This window comes from Adiantum capillus-veneris, chromosome 27 (assembly GCF_014529385.1).
Source record: "Adiantum capillus-veneris isolate H3 chromosome 27, ASM1452938v2, whole genome shotgun sequence".
Taxonomy (NCBI): domain Eukaryota; kingdom Viridiplantae; phylum Streptophyta; class Polypodiopsida; order Polypodiales; family Pteridaceae; genus Adiantum; species Adiantum capillus-veneris.
Genome location: NC_140957.1, coordinates 111,298,549 through 111,317,355, shown reverse-complemented (window position 1 = coordinate 111,317,355; position 18,807 = coordinate 111,298,549). Strand labels below are relative to the sequence as shown.

Here is an 18,807-nt window from a genome sequence, read left to right as displayed (position 1 = left end):
CAAGCGTATTTTCTTTCCCAAAAAGGATTCTGTCAGGTGCATTAGGTGGTTGATGACTTGGGTTATGTTCTTTCTTTCGCTGATGCCGTCTCCCGCTTTCGGTTGGGCCTTCACTATTGTCCTCTCTGGCGGGAGATTCAAAGGATGCTTGCTGCTCATTCACCCATTCCTCCTCTGGATGTGGACTCTCCCTTCTCTGATTGGAATCTGGCTACTGCAAGATTGGACTGCATCTCAGCTGCCAATGTCTATGCCATCCTTCAGTTTGATGTATGGATTGTGCATCAGGGTAATCAGTTGTGGTCGCTTTCCGAGTCATCCTTGTGGTGGCAACACACATTGTCTCGCATTTGGCAGAGTCATCTGCCTCTGAAGGAACACGTTTTCTTGTGGCGGTGCTTGGTGGGAGCTCTACCTGTTGGCAGTGCGTTGCATGCTCGGCATATTGCGCCTTCCTGCTGCCCTAGATGCCTTGAAGCTGAGGAGACCGTGCCACACTTACTGTGGTGTTGTCGTCACTCCAAAGCCTTCGTTCGGCAAGTGTCGACTGCTCTTCGGCTGCGTTTTCCTTCCGGCTCTTTTTACAGACGATTTTGGCTTTTTTGGGTGCTTCGGTCACCGCAATCTCAGTTTGCGATGTTCTTCACCTGGGTCAGATTTTGGACTATGTGGGCCATCTGGCACCATAGGAACTCCTTAATGTTGCAGGGCACTTTTGTTGACCCCTTTCCCTATTTCAAATTATCACTTGGTCAAGCGCTGTATTTTGCCTATGACGCTGGAGACATCACTCTTGATACCTACAGGATTTACTTTGACTGTTTCTAGCCTTCAGAGCCTCATAGTGATCCGTGTTTTGTATCCCTTTCTTTTCATGGGTTTTCCTCACTTTGAGGTTTCTCACTTGTAAATTAATCAAAGCAGATTTACAAAAAAGTGAGTCTTGGGCTTGGAGCTAAGTATGCTGCCAGCAAGAGTCTGTATTAGTTCTATCAGTATAGTTGAGCTTCCATTGGGTTCGGGGTCTGCTATTGTCTCATTCTGAGTATAGTTTTACTTCGTTTCTTATTGCTCTACAGTGTTTGTTCTATGTTTGGAGTGAGATTTCTTGCATATTTCATTGAGGAGCACCCACAGTAGAGAGCATGACATAGATTTCTTGCTACAATGAGAAATCTCGAGTGAGACTTCATTTTAGGTTCCACTAGGCGTGCCAAAAATGAGAGCACATATTGTGCTCTCTAATGTGGGTGCTCCTAAGTGCAGTATACACAGAAATCTCACTCCATGGCATAAGCAATACAGCTAGAAGACATATTGGCATAACTGAAATGACATAAAACTAAAAAATGTACTAGACGGCAATATATATTCCAAACTCAGAATGAGCCCAACTGATTGCACTTTATCAGCTACAGACTGGCTGGCAGCACACAGAGCTCCAAACTAAGTGCTTATAAGGTACAAAGGGGGGCGTTGAGGCTCAAAGAGAGTGCAAGGAGAGCGTTGTGCATATGGCTAGACTCTACACCAAAGGCTCATATCCCAGGCTCGTGCAAGGCTGACATATATACAACTACTATATATTACTAACAAATATCTCTGAGAGACAGCTACATATATCGGACTATAGTGGGAAGTGGTAGGCTGACATATATACAACAATTATATATTACTAACAAACATCTCTGAGATAGCTACATATATCCGACTATAGTTGGAAGTGGTAGACTGGCCACGGTGTCCACTCGGCTACCACTCCTTTGTGTCCCGCCCAGCGCATATGGTCAATTAGACCATCAATGACCCTCGTCCATCAGTCAAGTGTCCGCCCAAGTATAAATACAAGACTAACTGTAATTGCCTGTCTAATGCATGTGACATTGTAGCACAGCTACAGGCTCATAAACATGTGCATGGTGGAACCAGCACTTTTGCATCGTCTGTGCTGCATACTGTTGTGGTGCCCGTGAAACTGAATCCCAGGTAGACTAAAGAACAAACTACCTTAACATGGCCAAATCATACATGAAGACAACTTTGCTCTTGACCTATCTAGAGGTGTGGAAAATCATAACCTTGGTTGTCCAAGGTTCACAGTGAGGTTTCTCTGCATGCAAAACTAATCCAAAGCCGTACAGTGTAATTTTTAGGCTCTCGTGCGACTCAACGACCAAAATAATGTCATCAGCATGAAGCATAGTATGGATTGGAGTACATGAGAGATCCACACCCTACACACGTCCATAGAGGACGTTTCAGAAAAGACAAAAATACTAGACTTGTCTTTTTAGGGAGATAAAGAGGACTATTACAGTCACTCTCAAACAAAAGCATGAGAGCAGATATAAGCGCTTCATTGTGACACCAGATCTTTGAAGGGGATAAGAAATAGGAATCCAAGATGGCTATATGCAGATCTCAGTGGCTCTAGGTATCTCCCACCTTCATTTATGCTTCCTAATCTATCATTTCTGCTTCGATTTCTGCACTTTCCCACCTTCATTCATGCTTCCATAATCCATTATTTCCTCATTCATTCTCCCTAATCTCTCACTTCTGCTTTAATTTCTGCACTTCAGCACATTTATGCGAGTTGGTAAATCTCTTCTTGTCGAAAAGAAAAATGATGTGCTAATAAAACCACCTCAAGTAGTACGTATAGCTAATCCATTCAGAATACAACTAGAACAAAATTTAAAAATATCCTTTGCAAAAGAAAAGTATCGAGTACTGGTTCTTACTATGGCGGCATCAAGTTTGTAGCCAAGCAAAGAATACAGCCCAAAGGTGAGAAATGAGAACAGAATTGGTGTCGTGGCCCAGAAGTAGACACACCAAGCATCCAGATATTTTCGAACCTGCAAATTTCATGCCATGAATGAATAGAGAGTGGATTCACTAAAGTGGTAGAACTGATAACAATTATGCAATGATTATACACTAATGCACAATATGATGAAAATCATGGATTGCGTAGATTTGATTCAAATTTATGCATGAATTTTTACATCGTTAAACTGATACAAAAGCATCATATGCATGCTTGCCCTATTTGCACATGTGAAATTTTGCACGATTTCTCACCGCAAGGTATTTCACTTCCTCTTTTCTACTCTCCATTACTCTATTAGACAGCATGTCCTCCCATGCATACATTTTAATTGTCCGGATGTATGTTAGGAACTCCCCTATTCTTCGAACCCTGCAACACATATAATTGGATAAATCTCTAGTTCATGTGCTCCCTTTGGACCAAGATAAAATCCCCAACCTTTCATCTTTAGCTTTCATCATCAGCTGGCTTGCAAGACCAATTCTTGTTGCGATCACCTTATTTACTGAAAAATAATATAAGGAAAAACACTTTTAGAGAGAATAGACTGATAAGAAATAAGATGGTAGAAGCTTAGACAAGTTCAAAAATACCTGGTATCAATAGGACTATGACAAGCAGACCAGCAACAAATGAAAACTTTACTTGCAGGTATAAGAAACTTAGTGCAGCAATCATCTGCAAAGGTAAGCTGAAATATTGTAGCAAGAAAACAGAAAAACCAGTTAGCACAATAATCTTGATCATTGGGACATTAACCGATGATCTTGCCCATGCTGGCAAAGCATAGAAATAGAAAACTAAAGTTTCCGATAAACTTCTTTAGCTTTAATTCTGTATAATGTGGTATACCTACAGAAACTTCTTTAGCTTTAACTCTGTATAATGTGGTATACCTAGAGAAACTTCTTGAGATTGAACTTAGAAGGTTTTTCTTTGTGAACAAAACTGAACAGAAAATATTAAACAAAAAGAGCGGTACAAAAGTACAAGGTCAGAGATAAGACCAATTTTCATTCGGTGGTACAAAAAAAGGACCAATTTTCATTCTACATTTTTGGAGGGAATGTGAGTGGAGGGATCATTATGGAAAGGAACGGGCACAAGCTTAAGTTTGACTCTCTAGTACAGTCAAGCGGCATACGTGCTGCAACGCCTGTGGTGGGTGGGTTTTGAAGCACCTGTGTGAGGTATTCCTCCTATGCAGCACCTCCATTCCCCTATTGTGCTACTACTCACTCTCTCTCTCTCTCTCTCTTCTTGCAAGTTCTGCTACTACTATGCTTTCGCAGACTGAGACTACTTACCCCTTCAGCCTGTATATAGCTTGAGGACTCTAAGGTGGAAGAAAACCAGTGCTCAAGTGACTGAAAAAGACACCCAAATCAAAGGGCAAGGACCCCAATCTCCTAGGAATATCAATAAACACCCTAGAGCCAGCAGGTGGAGGAGAGAAAGCCACCAAACACATGAACAAGCTACAGAGACAGCTCAATTAAGGATCATTTTACGAGACTTTTGAGCTCTTAGATGATGACAAGGAAGAAGAAGGGTATGTGATCTAACCTTCTCCTTTAAAAGTGTTTCTTACTGGTAAGAAAGAGTCCAGAGATGTACATGCTATTGTATATTTGTATGCCATAATGCTCACATTCCCGAGGTTAAATGCCGAGAACCTCACTGTGGATGATTTGGGAAAGGCAATGAGAATGCAGAGTTTCCCCACACCTCTAGCAGACACAATTTTTTTTCCCAATTTGTCGCCGAATGTTACAGTCAATGCTGGACAGAAGCTTTTGAAGCCCTCCTGTGCCTCTTTTCATCGCCATCAAGAGATTTTTACGTTCCTCATGCAGTACTATTTTTTACTGAGAGGTTCACTGGATAATGAATAACCCTTGTATATATCGTCACTAGGGTATGAGTCTCGTACGAGTCTTTGGTCTAGAGTCTAGTCTTTGCACACAGGACTCTCCCTGAACACTCTGAGCCTCGACACTCCAATTGTAACATACACTTGGCCTTAGCTGTGTGTGCTATCAGCCAGAGTCTGTAGCTAATACGTTGAGAGTAGTCAGGCTTACATTGGGCTTGGATACTAGCCTGTCTTGCTATTTTGAGTACATTTCTATTCTATGTATCCTGTCAGTTGTCTAGTTTGTGCCATGGAGTGAGGTTTCTTGCGTACTACACTGAGAAGCACAACACCGTTTTCTTGGTAAAACCATCCTTATAATAATAAAAGCCAGATATTGTGATATTATGAAAAAGTAATATTTTTTAATTTCTTGAGAGTTGTCTTAATGAATCCCTAATCCTGGCTTTGCTTCCTCTGTAGAACACACACTTTCCATTTTTTCTCACTTGACTTTCACAAGGTCTTCCAAATATAATTTTGAGTAGTGTAGAAGTAAGATTATTTGATATCCACACTGATGTCCCTTCCAGGATTTCATCGACTTGTCACATGACAACTATCTTCTCTATCATATTGAAATTTACAATATTTCCTTGTTTTCGCTTTACCTCAATGATCACAAGGTCCTCCCTTAAATCCACAAAAAGGACACCCATACCGGTTGCTCTCGAGTATACCTATGTCTAGGACGTACTCTTCTTTATGGCATGAATCCAAGATCTCCATTGTCGTGCAGTGGCAGGTGCATAATACGAAAATAAAATATATGTCACAAACTACTGACGTGTCAAGCCACTAAAGACTTGATCCAGCCTACAGATCTCAAGGGGACTAAACCCTAGAAGCAATAGAATAAGGAGTTCCTACCAATTTTGGGTTCCTCGTCAAAAGGGACAAACTTATTAAAGTTTTCCCTAGAGATTAAATCAGAACCTACACACCTTCAGAAAACATTGCACAGCCAATTGATGACGTGGCACGCTTGTACGGCAGGTTCCGCAATTTGCGCTGACATGCTGATGTGGCATTGCACAGACTGCCCAATTTGCGCTGACAGTTTGCTGACGTCGCAGAATTGTTTGTAATTTCAGCTTTTGTACTAGCTTGTTTTTGGAGACCAGATGCTTTTGGATGCGAATTACTTTTCATCGCCAAGGGCCTTTAAATAAGACCTATAGGCTCTCACAATTGCAGTCTACCCGTGGGAGATACAGTGGAAGTTGTACTTTGATGAAGCAATATAAAGAAATACCAAAAGAGGTGCCAAGGTTTGGGGCCAGTGCTCTCTCAAGGTGGAATTCCGCCACTCCGTATCTCGTATATCATGCTCTCTCTCTCTCTCTCTCTCTCTCTCTCTCTCTCTCTCTCCGGACTCTCCGGAGGGGATGCAACGTCACTTGGATGCTTTGAATAGGTTTGCTCAAGAAAGTGGTTTGTCCGTCAACCTTGGTAAAACTCCGGCTCTCCGGAGGGGATGCAATGTCACTTGGATGCTTTGAATAGGTTTGCTCAGGAAAGTGGTTTGTCCGTCAACCTTGGTAAAACCAAGGTCATGGTATTTAATACCACCCCACAGTGGATCAGGAGGTCAGCACCGGCATTCACATACGGCCAGGCGACCGTGGAGTATACAGATGCGTACACTTACCTCGGAGTGGTTTTTAGTGGGCCAGCATTTTCATTGAGGAGGGCAGCAGAGACTAGACTGACCAGAGCCCATGCAGCATTGGGTAGATTGGAAAGGATGTGTTCACAGGTTCAGTTTCAGGAGCCTAGGACGAAGCTCTGGCTCTTTGACACTCTGGTGGCTTCTGCATTACTTTATGGAGCTGAGATCTGGGGACCTTCATTAGATCATCACGGGAGGACAGGACGCAGTGATGGATGGGGAGACATGGAGAAGCCTCTGGTCTCTATGATCTCGTGGCTCATTAGAGCCAAGGCCTCAATACCACGTGCTATTGTTCCAGCAGAGCTAGCTGCCCCCCCACTAGTGGTTGAGGCACTCACCAGATTGGTCTCCTTCATACACCGCATGTGGGAACTTCCCAGAGACAGATATGCCCTCCTTGCACTTGAGTCCTCTCGACAGTTAGCCATGCAGGGAGATACAGCATGCTGGTATGGGGAGATGACATCATGGTTTCAACCGCATGGGTTCAGCATAGACAGATTGCCTCCCTTCCAGTACTCACTGGATGCACCCTCTGTGACTCTTACACAGTCCGAGATCACCAGGCTCATCCGCAAGGACTTGACTCAGCTAGACACCAGGAGGACATGGATACAGGCAGCACAGGAGCTGGGCACGAAGATGGCTTTCTACAGAGAGCATCTCCTCTAGCTTATGGTTGATGGCTTTGTGACGAGGCCGAGATACATGGACACCCACTTGTCTCATGGGATACGATGTGCTATCGGCCAGATACGTACATCTTCACACCAGCTGCGGATCGAGACTGGGAGATACAGCGGAGTACCAGAAGAAGCCAGGACATGCCCCCTGTGTGACATCGAGCCTGAGACAGAGTTGCACTACACATGCCACTGCCCCGTCTACTACGAGATACGAGGCCGCTTCCATTGCTTGTTCAGAGAGGGCTTTGGACCATTCTCTAGAGTCATGCAATACGAGGATCAGAGATGCTTGGGTTTGTTTTTGCTCGAGCTACGCAGACACAGAGAGAGCCTGATGAGAGGAGAGGCTAGCCAGTCCCAGAGACAGATCACAGATTTCTTTAGAGCTGCCACTGGACACCCGGAGGAGTTACTACCACAGCAGAGCTCGTCGTCTCACATCAGAGGCACACTGATCGACCGAGCGACTGAGCTTGGAAGATCCAGACGCCCACGACTGCGGAGGACTACACAGCATCAACGGAGGCTACATCACAGGATTTGGATCACTTTGGCTTGACATACACGACGCCCGGTCAGACTACTGACCATGGAGGAGATTGATGAGATCCGCCAGCGAGACCGATGCTGGATCTCTTGTGATCTAGCTATCCCAGCTAGCTGATGTTCACACCTAGTAGTTTAGGATTCCATAGTATTTTATTGTGACATTTGTCATTTCATTTTTGTCATTGTTGTCATCTTGTTACTCTGACTCTGACTTTGTATCAGATCCACCACATTGTCACTTTCTGGTCTCATAGGTCACTTTGGCCTTTTGAAGACATTAATATAGCATTTCATTTCATTTCATTCTCTCTCTCTCTCTCTCTCTCTCTCTCTCTCTCTCTCTCTCTGTGTGTGTGTGTGTGCTGAGCGCGAGGGTGAGCAGGACTGGCGGGCTCTCTCTCTCTGCAGCAGCACGCTCCTCTCTGACACGCTGCTGAGCTACCCGAGCTACGCCACCAGATGCAGCTCAATCAGCCTCATTGTTGTTGCAGCGCGAGGTCTCTCTCGGACGGGCTGCTGAGTGAGAGGGTGAAGGGGTCTCTCTCTCTCTCTCTCCAGAGGAGATGCTAAGAGAGCTAGATGTTGCAGAGACGGGCCTTTCCAAACTATCACACGATGTGGAATATACTGAGTATGGGCGACACCTGATAGACATGGGCACTGCACATGGATTGGCCATCTTGAACGGCCTAGAGATTTCCTGCTGCAGGAGGTTTTACATGCTTCCCACACAGACATGGAGCCAGCACTGTGGACTATGTCATGGCACAGCCGAATCTCATCTCTAGTATTCAATGTAGCACATAGGCCACGAGTAGCAGCCCCCACTCGCTACACATTCACACGGGAGACGGATTCTGTATACATGGACGGAATCTACAGACGCCTATGCATTGAGGACCCGGGGCGACCTCTGGAGGAGCTAACTACTATACTGACACAGACATTACATGAGGCAGCAGCAGAAGCATACCGACACACCAAGCCTGAGCAGAGCCGCCGACCAGGGAGCATGCCTCAGATCAGCTGGTACGATGAGGAGTGCCGCCAGACTAGAGCCAGACTTCAGAGGGAGGTGCTGTTGGGGGACGTCACTCACAGACAATCACAGATTGACTTCCGACGCCTGGTGCGGCGGAAGAAGAGGGCTTTTTTGGCTCGGCTCGAGCAGGATCTATATTAGCTATTCTTGAGTCAGGACTCGGGTAAGGCGTGGCGGCTCTTTCCTGAGCAGTCCCCCCCCCCCCGCTATTTCCTCCGCAGAGACCTAGGGTCAGTACGCATCATCTTTGTACACAGTACCTGGACAGCCGCCCCTCCCCAACCCCCCCGATCCATGCCCACACGCATGTGTCTTTTTCACCGCTGAGATGGTGAAGAAAGCTATTGACAGGATGAAGACTGGGAGAGCATATGATCATGACGGCCTAGTCGCTGAGCATTTCATGCATGCCAAAGACCTACTAGCAGAGCTTCTAGCAGTTATGTTTAACCGTGCCATGTGTGAGGGCCTACCGGACACTTGGAGCCTATCTACGATCGTACCTATCTTCAAATTAGGAGACCCCATGGAGCCTAGGAATTATCGCACTATTATGATTGGGCACACACTGGCACGGTTGTATGCATCCATTCTTGAGCAACAACTGAGTAGATGGGCAGAGAGGGAGGGAATACGTGCAACTGGGCAGGCAGGATTCAGGAGAGGCTTCTCTACTCTTGACCATATCCTGACACTCAGGGCCATCATCGAGGAAGGCAGATCTCATGGGAGACGGATCTATTGTAGCTTTGTGGACTTCCGCAAAGCTTTCGACACAGTACCCAGAGCTAGACTGATGCGCAGATTACAGGAAATGGGAGTACCCACAGAACTCATTTGGGGGACCATGGCATTGTACAGATCAGTAGTAGGGCATGTACGCACCCCGGAGGGACTTTCTACACCGGTTCACTCCACTATTGGGGTGAAGCAGGGCTGCCCGCTCTCTCCTACTCTTTTCGGTATGTATGTGGATGAGATTTCTGACTACATTGACAGTGATGGGGATAAAGGTGCTCAGTTGGCAGGGACATGGATTCCACTTTTGTTATATGCTGATGACATAGTGTTGATCTCCGAATCCCCAGAGGGAATGCAACGTCAATTGGATGCTTTGCATATGTTTGCCCACGAAAGTAGTTTGTCTGTCAACCTCGGTAAAACCAAGGTTATGGTGTTTAATACCACCCCATAGTGGATCAGGAGGTCAACACCTACATTCACATACAGTCACGAGACTATGGAGTACACAGACGCTTACACTTACCTTGGAGTGCTTTTTAGCGGACCTACATTCTCATTCAAAAGAGCAGCTGACACCAGACTTACTAGAGCCCACGCAGCATTGGGTAGATTGGAGAGGATGTGTTCGCAGGCTCTTTGACACCTTGGTGGCTTCAGCATTGCTCTATGGAACCGAGATATAAGGACCTTCACTGGATCACCACGGGAGGCCGGGTCACACAGACGGATGGGGGAACATGGAGAAACCTCTCGTCTCTATGATCTCGCGGCTCATTAGAGCCAAGGCATCAGTACCACGAGCCATTATCCTAGCAGAGCTAGCGGCCCCCCCACTAGTGGTGGAGGCGCTCACCAGATCAGTCTCCTTCATAAACCGCACATGGGAACTTCCTAGAAACAGATATGCTCGCATAGCACTTGAATCCTCTCGACAGTTAGCCATACAAGGAGATACAACATGCTGGTATGGGGAGATGACATCATGGTTTCAGGCACATGGGTTCAGCATAGACAGGCTGCCACCATTCCATTACTCATTGGATGCACCATCTCTCACTCTTACACAGTCAGAGATCACCAAGCTCATCCGCCAAGACCTGACCCAGCTAGACACCAGGAGGACATGGATACAACGAGCACAGGAATTGGGCACGAAGATGGCTTTCTACAGAGACCACCTTCTCCAGCTTACGGAAGATGGTTTTGTGATGAGACCCAGATACACGGATACCCACTTGTCTCATGGGATACGATGTGCTATTGGCCAGTTACGCACATCTTCTCACCAGTTGCGGATTGAAACTGGGAGATACAACGGAGTACCAGCAGAGGATAGGACATGCCCCTTGTGTAACATGGAATCTGAGACAGAGCTACACTATACATGCCGCTGCCCTGTCTACTATGAGATACGAGGCCGCTCCCATTTCTTGTTCAGAGAGGGTTTTGGACCACTCTCAAGAGTCATGGGATACGAAGATCAGAGACTTCTGGGTTTGTTCTTGCTCGAGCTACGAAGACACAGAGATAGCGTGATGAATGCGAGGCTAGCCAGTCTCAAAGACGGATCACAGACTTCTTCAGAGCAGACACGGGACAGCTACAAGAGCCACTCCCACAGCAGAGCTCCCCCTCGTCTCACACCAGAGGCACACTAATTGACTGAGCGATTGAACTAGGGAAATCCAGGCGCCCGCGACTGCGAAGAACTACACACCATCGACGGAGGCTACAACAGAAAATTTGGAGCACGCTGGCCAGGCATGCACGACGCCCGGTCAGACTACTAACCATGGAGGAAATTGATGAGATTCGCCAATGACCGATGCTAGATCTCTTGCAATTCAGCTATCCCAACAAGCCGCCCTTTTTTGGCTTAGTTTTTTGCTTGGCTCACATCGACCAACTTAGGACCCCATAGTATATATCTTTGTTTTGTACTATTGTTAGGTTATTTTGTTACTCTGACTTTGTATCAGATCCACCACTTTGTAACTTTCGGGTCTCATAGGTCACTATGGCCTTTTGAAGACGTTAATATAACATTTCATTTCTCCTGCAGCAGCGCGTCCCTCTCTGGACACATGGTGGAAAGCAATGACTGAGGACGTACAGAGCGCGTAGCCTCAACAGGTCAGGTAGGGTTCTCTCTCTCTCTCTCTCTCTCTCTCTCTCTCTCTCTCTCTCTCTCTCTCTCTCTCTCTCTCTCTCTCTGTGTGTCAAACCCTAGCATCTCTTCGAAGCCGTTGCCCTCCCTAGCCCCCCAAGCTCCCCCGTGGGCGAGGGACTGCCCTTGGGGGGGCGTTAGCCATAGCCCCGCCCCTCCCCTTTTCAACCAGCACCGCTCGAAGCTCTCTGTCAACTCAGCTCTGACGACTTTGCACCAACCGACCTCAAAGCCCACGACTCTGTACCAGCCGACCTCAAAGCCGACTCTGTACAAAGCCGACCTCAAGTCGACATCCATTTCGAGCTCAAGCCGATCTCTGTTTCGGCCTCAAGCTGTGTCAGCCTACTGCGACCTCAAGCCGACTCTGTTTCGGCCTATCGACCTCAAGCCGATTCTGCTGTCGACCTCAAGCTCTGACATCAAGCCAACTCGCTCTGTTTCATAGTAACCTCAAGCCGAAGCTGCCTACTTAATCACAGTAACCTCGAGCCCACTCTAAGCTCTACCGATTAAAATCACAGTAAACTCAAGTTTTTTACCCCTCGAGCAAAACCATGGCCACTCGCGCCTCAACCCGAAACAAACTCACCTTTGCTGGGGTTGTGGCGACACCCCCCAAAACGGACAACGTCAGTCATCTTCAAAGCGAAGTTGAAAGACTCCGCAAGGAGAACGACGAGCTGAAACAAAAGCTCATCGCCATCGAGACCCAGCTAACTGCAGTGGAGAACCACCAGATAGAGGAATCGGAACAGATGCAAACCAAGTTCACCAAAACAAAAGAAGAAGTGGAGACTACCCTTACACAAGCAGTCAAAAATCAAGTGCAAGAAGCCATCATTCATAAGGTGGACGACCGTGTGGCGTCCACGCTACGCGAGCGACAACGGCAAGAGGAGATCGCCCTCAATGTTCGCATTGGTGGGCTGCCAAGTGACTGGAAAGGGGAGAGAGAGCTCAAGTTCCATGAAGCGATTGCCCGCATCCAGACGACAACCCACATGATAGAGTGGAATACACCAACAATCGACTCCATCACACACGAGCATCGCACCAATCATGCGATCCTCACTTTCAAGACCAAAGAGGACCGAATTAAACTCCTTGAACAATCAAGGCTTCTCAAGGGCACTAAAATCTGGTTCGCAGAAGATCTTACCCCCGGCCAACTCAAGCAGAAGAAGACAGAACTACAAAAGGTGCGAGCAGCGCGTACGACAGGGAAATGGGCAGTCTATCGAGGAGGCAAAGCCATTATTCAGGAGTTTCGAACTCCTAAAATGGCTCCCCTCTCACCTATCCCCCCTTAGATTTTAAGTTTTGTTCATCCCATCCCATTTTCTCTTTTGTTCACCCATCACTGGACCCTCAGTCCTTAACTGATATGTATCTGCCCTTCATTTAGAAGGAATCTTTGTATGCGCTGTTTTTCGGTCCCATAGGTCATATCTGACCTCCATGGACGATAATTCAATCTCTCTCTCTCTCTCTCTCTCTCTCTCTCTCTCTCTCTCTCTCTCTCTCTCTCTCTCTCTCTGCTGGTATGCGCAACTATCCTCGTGGTTTCAGAGACACGTGTTCAGTATGGAAAGATTACCCCCCTTCCAATATTCTCTTGAGGCTCCATCATTGGCAATCACACGAACGGAGATTAATAAAATCATCCGCCAGGATCTTATACAGTTGGACACTAAGAGGACATGGGTAGACCTACACAACAACTGGGCACGAAGATGGCCGACTACAAAGAAAACTTCCTACGGCTATCTGAAGATGGTTTTGTGATTCGCCCGAGCTACATGAATACCCACCTGTCTCATGGTTTGAGATGTGCTATTGGTCAGATTCATACATCCTCAGACCAGTTGGAAATTTGGCAGATTTAGGGAAATCCCACGTGAGAGCAGAATTTGCAAGTTATGCGGAATGGAGCCGGAGACAGAATTACACTACATATGCCATTGCACTGTATACTATGAGATACGTGGGCGTTTCCATTGCCTATTTAAAGAAGGCTTTGGACCTCTAGATAGGGTCATGCAATACCAAGATCAAAGGTGCTTAGGCCTATACCTACTAGAACTACATCGGCACAGGGATAATCTAATGAGAAGACAAAGAGCACAACAGCCTCAGAGGTAGATCATAGATTTCTTCGAATCGAGAGAAGCAGGAATGGAAGGAGAAGCAAGAGGCCAGCAGCAAGCACAAAGGAGTACCCACATTCATACCAAAGGCACCCTCATTGACAGGGCGATTGAGCTTAGGAAATCGAGACGACCACGACCGAGATGCAGAAGCACACTTCATCGGAGGAGACTACAACAAAGGATTAGAAGTATTCTAGCCAGACACCCAGAATGCTCCTAAGAAGTTTATCTAATACTTTGTATTTAGTTTTTTGCATTTATTTTCACACTTTCACACTTTTCAGACATTGTAACAGATTCACCACTTTTGTATCAGTTTGGTCTCATAGGTCACTGTGGCCTTTTGAAGACGTTAATATAACATTTCATTTCATTTCATTTTCTCTTTGTGCATATTGTACGAAGAGATGGTCATGCTAGATATATGTGGGTGAGACTTAGAGCTGACACAAGTCGATTCCTATATATTGCCAAATGTAACTTTCCTCCCAGTACATCAATGTATGCCGCATCCAGAGGGCAGTCGCCTTTCTCTATCCTAGATGATGACATTTTGGAGTTTTCTAGGGATGGTGATATCATTCTCCTAGGGGACTTCAATGCCCAACGGGCAACTTGCAGACAGTCTTCTACAACACTTCAGATGAGATGCTTAGAGAGCTGGATGTGGGTGAGTTGGGACTTGGCAGATGCTCAGATGACTGAGAGCAGACGGAGTATGGGAGATACCTCATGGAAATGACGACTACACATGGATTAGCCATACTTAATGGCTTACAACGATTTCCTAGAGCAGCTAGTTTCACATGCTTTCCACATAGACATGGGGCTAGTACAGTGGATTATGTTATGACACAACCGAGCTTTGTCCCTTGCATTCAGGATTTCACAGTGGGAGCCCGACCAGTGGGCATAGCAATAGATCATGCTCTCTTGACACTATCCGTTAAATTTCAGTATAGTACAACCCAGACATCAGGAGGCAGGTCACACATCCGCTATACATTTACACCTGAGACTGATTTCGTTTATTCAGAGGAGATCTGGGACCGTCTATTGGAAGGCACAGCTAGCACAAATGGTACAGGCCTCTCAGTGGAGGAGTGCACCACTTTACTGACTGAGACACTGCATGGGGCTGCATCAGTGGCATACCCACACGCTCAGCCGGGCAAGAGACTGCATTCTGGGAGCATGCCCCAAAATAGTTGGTATGATGAGGAGTGCAGAGAGATGAGAGCCCAGCTTCAGAGGAATCTTCTTTTAGGAGTCATCACTTACAGACAGTCTCGGATTGCTTTCCGACGCCTTGTGCGACGGAAGAAGCGAGCTTACCTAGCTCAGATGGAACGAGACTTGTATCAGATGTTCTTGAGTAGGGACTCAAGAGAGGCATGGCGACTCTTCCATGAGCACTCCCCTCCCCCAGTGATTACTTCACCTGATGTCTGGGGCCAATATGCGACATCATTATATACGGTTCCTGGACAGGAACCCCTTCCAGACCCTACCAAGCCTTGCCTAGCTACGAGCACTTTCTTTACACCTGAGATGGTACAAAGGGCCATCGGCAGGATGAAGACCGGGCAGGCATATGATCATGACGGTCTAGTAGCGGAGCACTTTATACGTGCCAGGGATATGCTGATGGAGGTTCTCACAGTGTTGTTCAATCCTGCCATGTGTGAGGGATTACCTGAGACTTGGAGGTTGTCTAATATTGTGCCCATCTTCAAGGCTGGTGACCCTACAGGGCTTGGGAACTACCGCACTATTATGGTTGGACACACATTGGCACGGTTGTATGCATCTATCCTGGAGCAACACTTGAGTAATTGGGCAGAGGGCGAGGGTGTACGAGCAAAGGGTCAAGCCGGCTTCAAGAGGGGTTTCTCCACTCTTGATCATATTCTCACACTCAGGGCCATCATTGAGGAGGGCAGAGCACATGGGAGACGGATCTATTGTAGCTTTGTGGATTTTCGCAAAGCATTTGACATGGTACCAAGAGCTCGACTGATGCGCAGACTACAGGAGATGGGGGTGCCCATAGAGGTGATTTGGGGGATTATGGCTTTGTACAGATCAGTGATGGGACATGTACGCACTCCGGAAGGGGTATCTGATTTAGTTCACTCTACTATCGGAGTGAAACAAGGCTGCCCATTGTCTCCTACTCTATTTGGTATGTATGTTGATGAGGTGTCGATTACATCGACAGAGAGGGTGACAGAGGTGCACAGCTGGCAGGGACGTGGATCCCATTGTTGCTATATGCTGATGAAATTGTGCTGATATCTGACTCACCAGAAGTTCTACAACGATAGTTGGATGCACTACGCAGTTTTGCAGAGGATAGTGGATTGTGTGTAAACCTAGGTAAAACCAAGGTTATGGTGTTTAACACCACACCGCAATGGGTCAGGAGATCCGTACCTACTTTCAAATATGGTCAGGAGATTGTGGAGTATGCAGATGCATACACTTACCTGGGGGTAGTCTTTACTGGGCCGAGATTTTCCTTGAGAAGAGCAGCAGAGACTAGACTAACTAGAGCTGGTGCGGCTCTGGGAGGAATGGAGAGGATGTGTTCGCAGGTTCACTTTCAGGAACCTAGGACAAAGTTATGGCTCTTTGATACTTTGGTTGCCTCTACTATGTTATATGGGGTGCAGGTTTGGGGACCTTCTGTAGGCCAGGATGGTTGGAGGCGTATGGAGAAGCCCCTGGTATCTATGATCTCTCGGTTGATTAGAGCCAAGGCTTCCGTACCACATGATATCATTCGAGCGGAATTAGCTGCCCCCCCCTATGGAGATTGAGGCGCTTACTAGATCAGTCTCCATTGTACACAATCCGTGGGATACTACCAGAGACAGATATGTTAGGGTGGCTCTAGAGTCCTCCAGACAATTAGCTCTTAATGGGGATACATCATGCTGGTATGCACACATGGCATCATGGTTTCAGACACATGGTTTCACCATGGACAGGTTGCCTCCTTTTCAATACTCTCTACAGGCACCCCTGAGGTCTTTGACGGGGGTAGAGATTAATAGACTCATTCGTCAAGATCTGATCCAGCTGACATGAGGAGGACATGGATAGAGCCGATACAGGAGTTGGGCACAAAGAAGGCTTTCTATAGAGAGCATTTTCTCCACCTCGCGGGGGATGGGTTTGTGATTCGACCTAGCTATATGGACACGCATCTTTCTCATGGTGTGCGATGTGCCATTGGCCAGATACGCACGTCCTCACATCAGCTCGAGATTGAGACTGGCAGATTCAGAGGGACACCAGCAATTAGCAGGATATGCCGATTATGCCATCTAGAGCCAGAGACAGAGGTACATTACATATGTCATTGCACAGTGTACTATGAGATACGAGGCCGTTTTCATTGTCTATTCAGAGAAGGTTTTGGGCCTCTATCTAGGGTCATGAGTTATGAGGATCAGAGATGTCTTGGGCTATATCTACTTGAGCTACACAGGCATAGAGAAACTTTACTGAGGAGAGCTGAAGAGAGACAACCCTAGAGAAAGATCACAGATTTCTTTACACTAGATATTGTACACCCAGAAGAACAGACAGAGGAGCAGCCAACAGTGGAGAGGTCTACCCGCACTACTGGCATTCTCATAGACCAAGCATTGGAGCTATGGAGATCTAGACGACCCCGATGGAGAAGAGGAGCTACACAGTTTCAAAGGAGGATACAGCAAAGGATTCGAGACATACTTTTTCGTCGTCCAGAGTGCAGAGGAAGATGGATCTCTATGAAGATAGATCTCTACTTCCCTTCCATATTGTCTACACATTGTATAGCTCAGTTCAGTTCACACATTCACCCCTTTTGCCTTTCACACCTATCAGCTTAGTTTAGGATTCCGCAGTATTTATATCTTGTTATCCTAGTTTAATTTATTTTGTTACTCTGACTTTGTATTAGATACACCGCATTGTAACTTCCTGGTCTCATAGGTCACTTTGGCCTTTTGAAGACGTTAATATAACATTTCATTTCTCTCTCTCTCTCTCTCTCACAGCAACCGTGCGCATTTCATTTAATATAACTTTGGTCACAGGAGTCAAAGACAAAGAGAATGTAGATGAAGAAGTGAGGGAATTGCTACAACGCATGGGAATCACAGAGCCTACTCACACAAGTGCATGGAGAGTGGGCAAGAAAGGAATCGACGAGAAGGGAAACGTAAAGGATAGGGCACTTATTCTCCGCTTCCCGAATATAGAAATAAGGAAAGAATTTCTAAAGAAGAGGCCAACTCTTAAGAAAACCGGTATTTTCCCGGGAGATGACCTTACATTGGCACAAGTGGCACACATGCAAGAGTTGATGCCAGAGATCAGGGCAGCAAGAGAAAAGGGGAAAATCGCCTTTTATAGAGGAGGGAAAGTAGTGGTTCTGGAAAAGCGCTCATCATGACGGTGCGAGACCTATGGGGCGACGCTCCGGACAGCGGCGTGGAATTGTAATGGATCATATAGGCTAGATGTAGGTGCCTTTGAAGACAGCTTTAGGGACAGAGACATAGTTTTCTACTCAGAGACACACCAGATACCGGGACAGCTTATGCCACATGTGAAGGGGTATTTATGGGAAACAACTGGTCAACCAGACAAGAGATCTCTACGAGGTAGCCGGGGTTCAGGAGGAGTAGCAGTCTTATTTAAAGAGGAGTTGAGACCACTACTACAGATTATCAGGAAAGATGAACAAGCAAGGTATATGTGGGTGAGAATGAGAGCCGAGACAGGTAGATTTCTATATATCGCTATACGCTACTTCCCTCCAAGTACATCAGTCTACTCCTCACCTAAAGGACAGTCCCCTTTCTCCATATTGAATAATGACATATGGGAGTTCTCTAGAGATGGAAACATCGTTCTCTTAGGAGACTTTAATGCCAGAACGGCCAACTCTCAAGCAGTATTCTATGATACTTATGAGGAAATGCTCAGAGAAGTGGATTTATCACAAGAGGGGCTTACTAGAAATTCACAGGATAAAGAACA

At 46.5% G+C, this 18,807-nt stretch overlaps 1 protein-coding gene across 16 annotated transcripts in view; it reads right to left on the bottom strand.

The window, feature by feature from the left end:
• ABCC13 (multidrug resistance-associated protein 11) overlaps positions 1-18,807 on the bottom strand; it is a 187,719-nt gene that overhangs the window by 48,652 nt on the left and 120,260 nt on the right. For all 16 annotated transcript variants that reach the window (XR_015186743.1, XM_086502646.1, XM_086502652.1 and 13 more), the window contains 4 exons: positions 3,430-3,527; positions 3,275-3,341; positions 3,088-3,205; positions 2,745-2,861 (listed from right to left, as the gene is read on the bottom strand). Coding sequence is in view for 15 of the 16 variants with exons in the window: in XM_086502646.1 (XP_086358772.1) it covers positions 2,745-2,861; positions 3,088-3,205; positions 3,275-3,341; positions 3,430-3,527 (400 nt within the window). In the remaining variant the exon portion in view is untranslated. The remainder of the gene's footprint in view (positions 1-2,744; positions 2,862-3,087; positions 3,206-3,274; positions 3,342-3,429; positions 3,528-18,807) is intronic.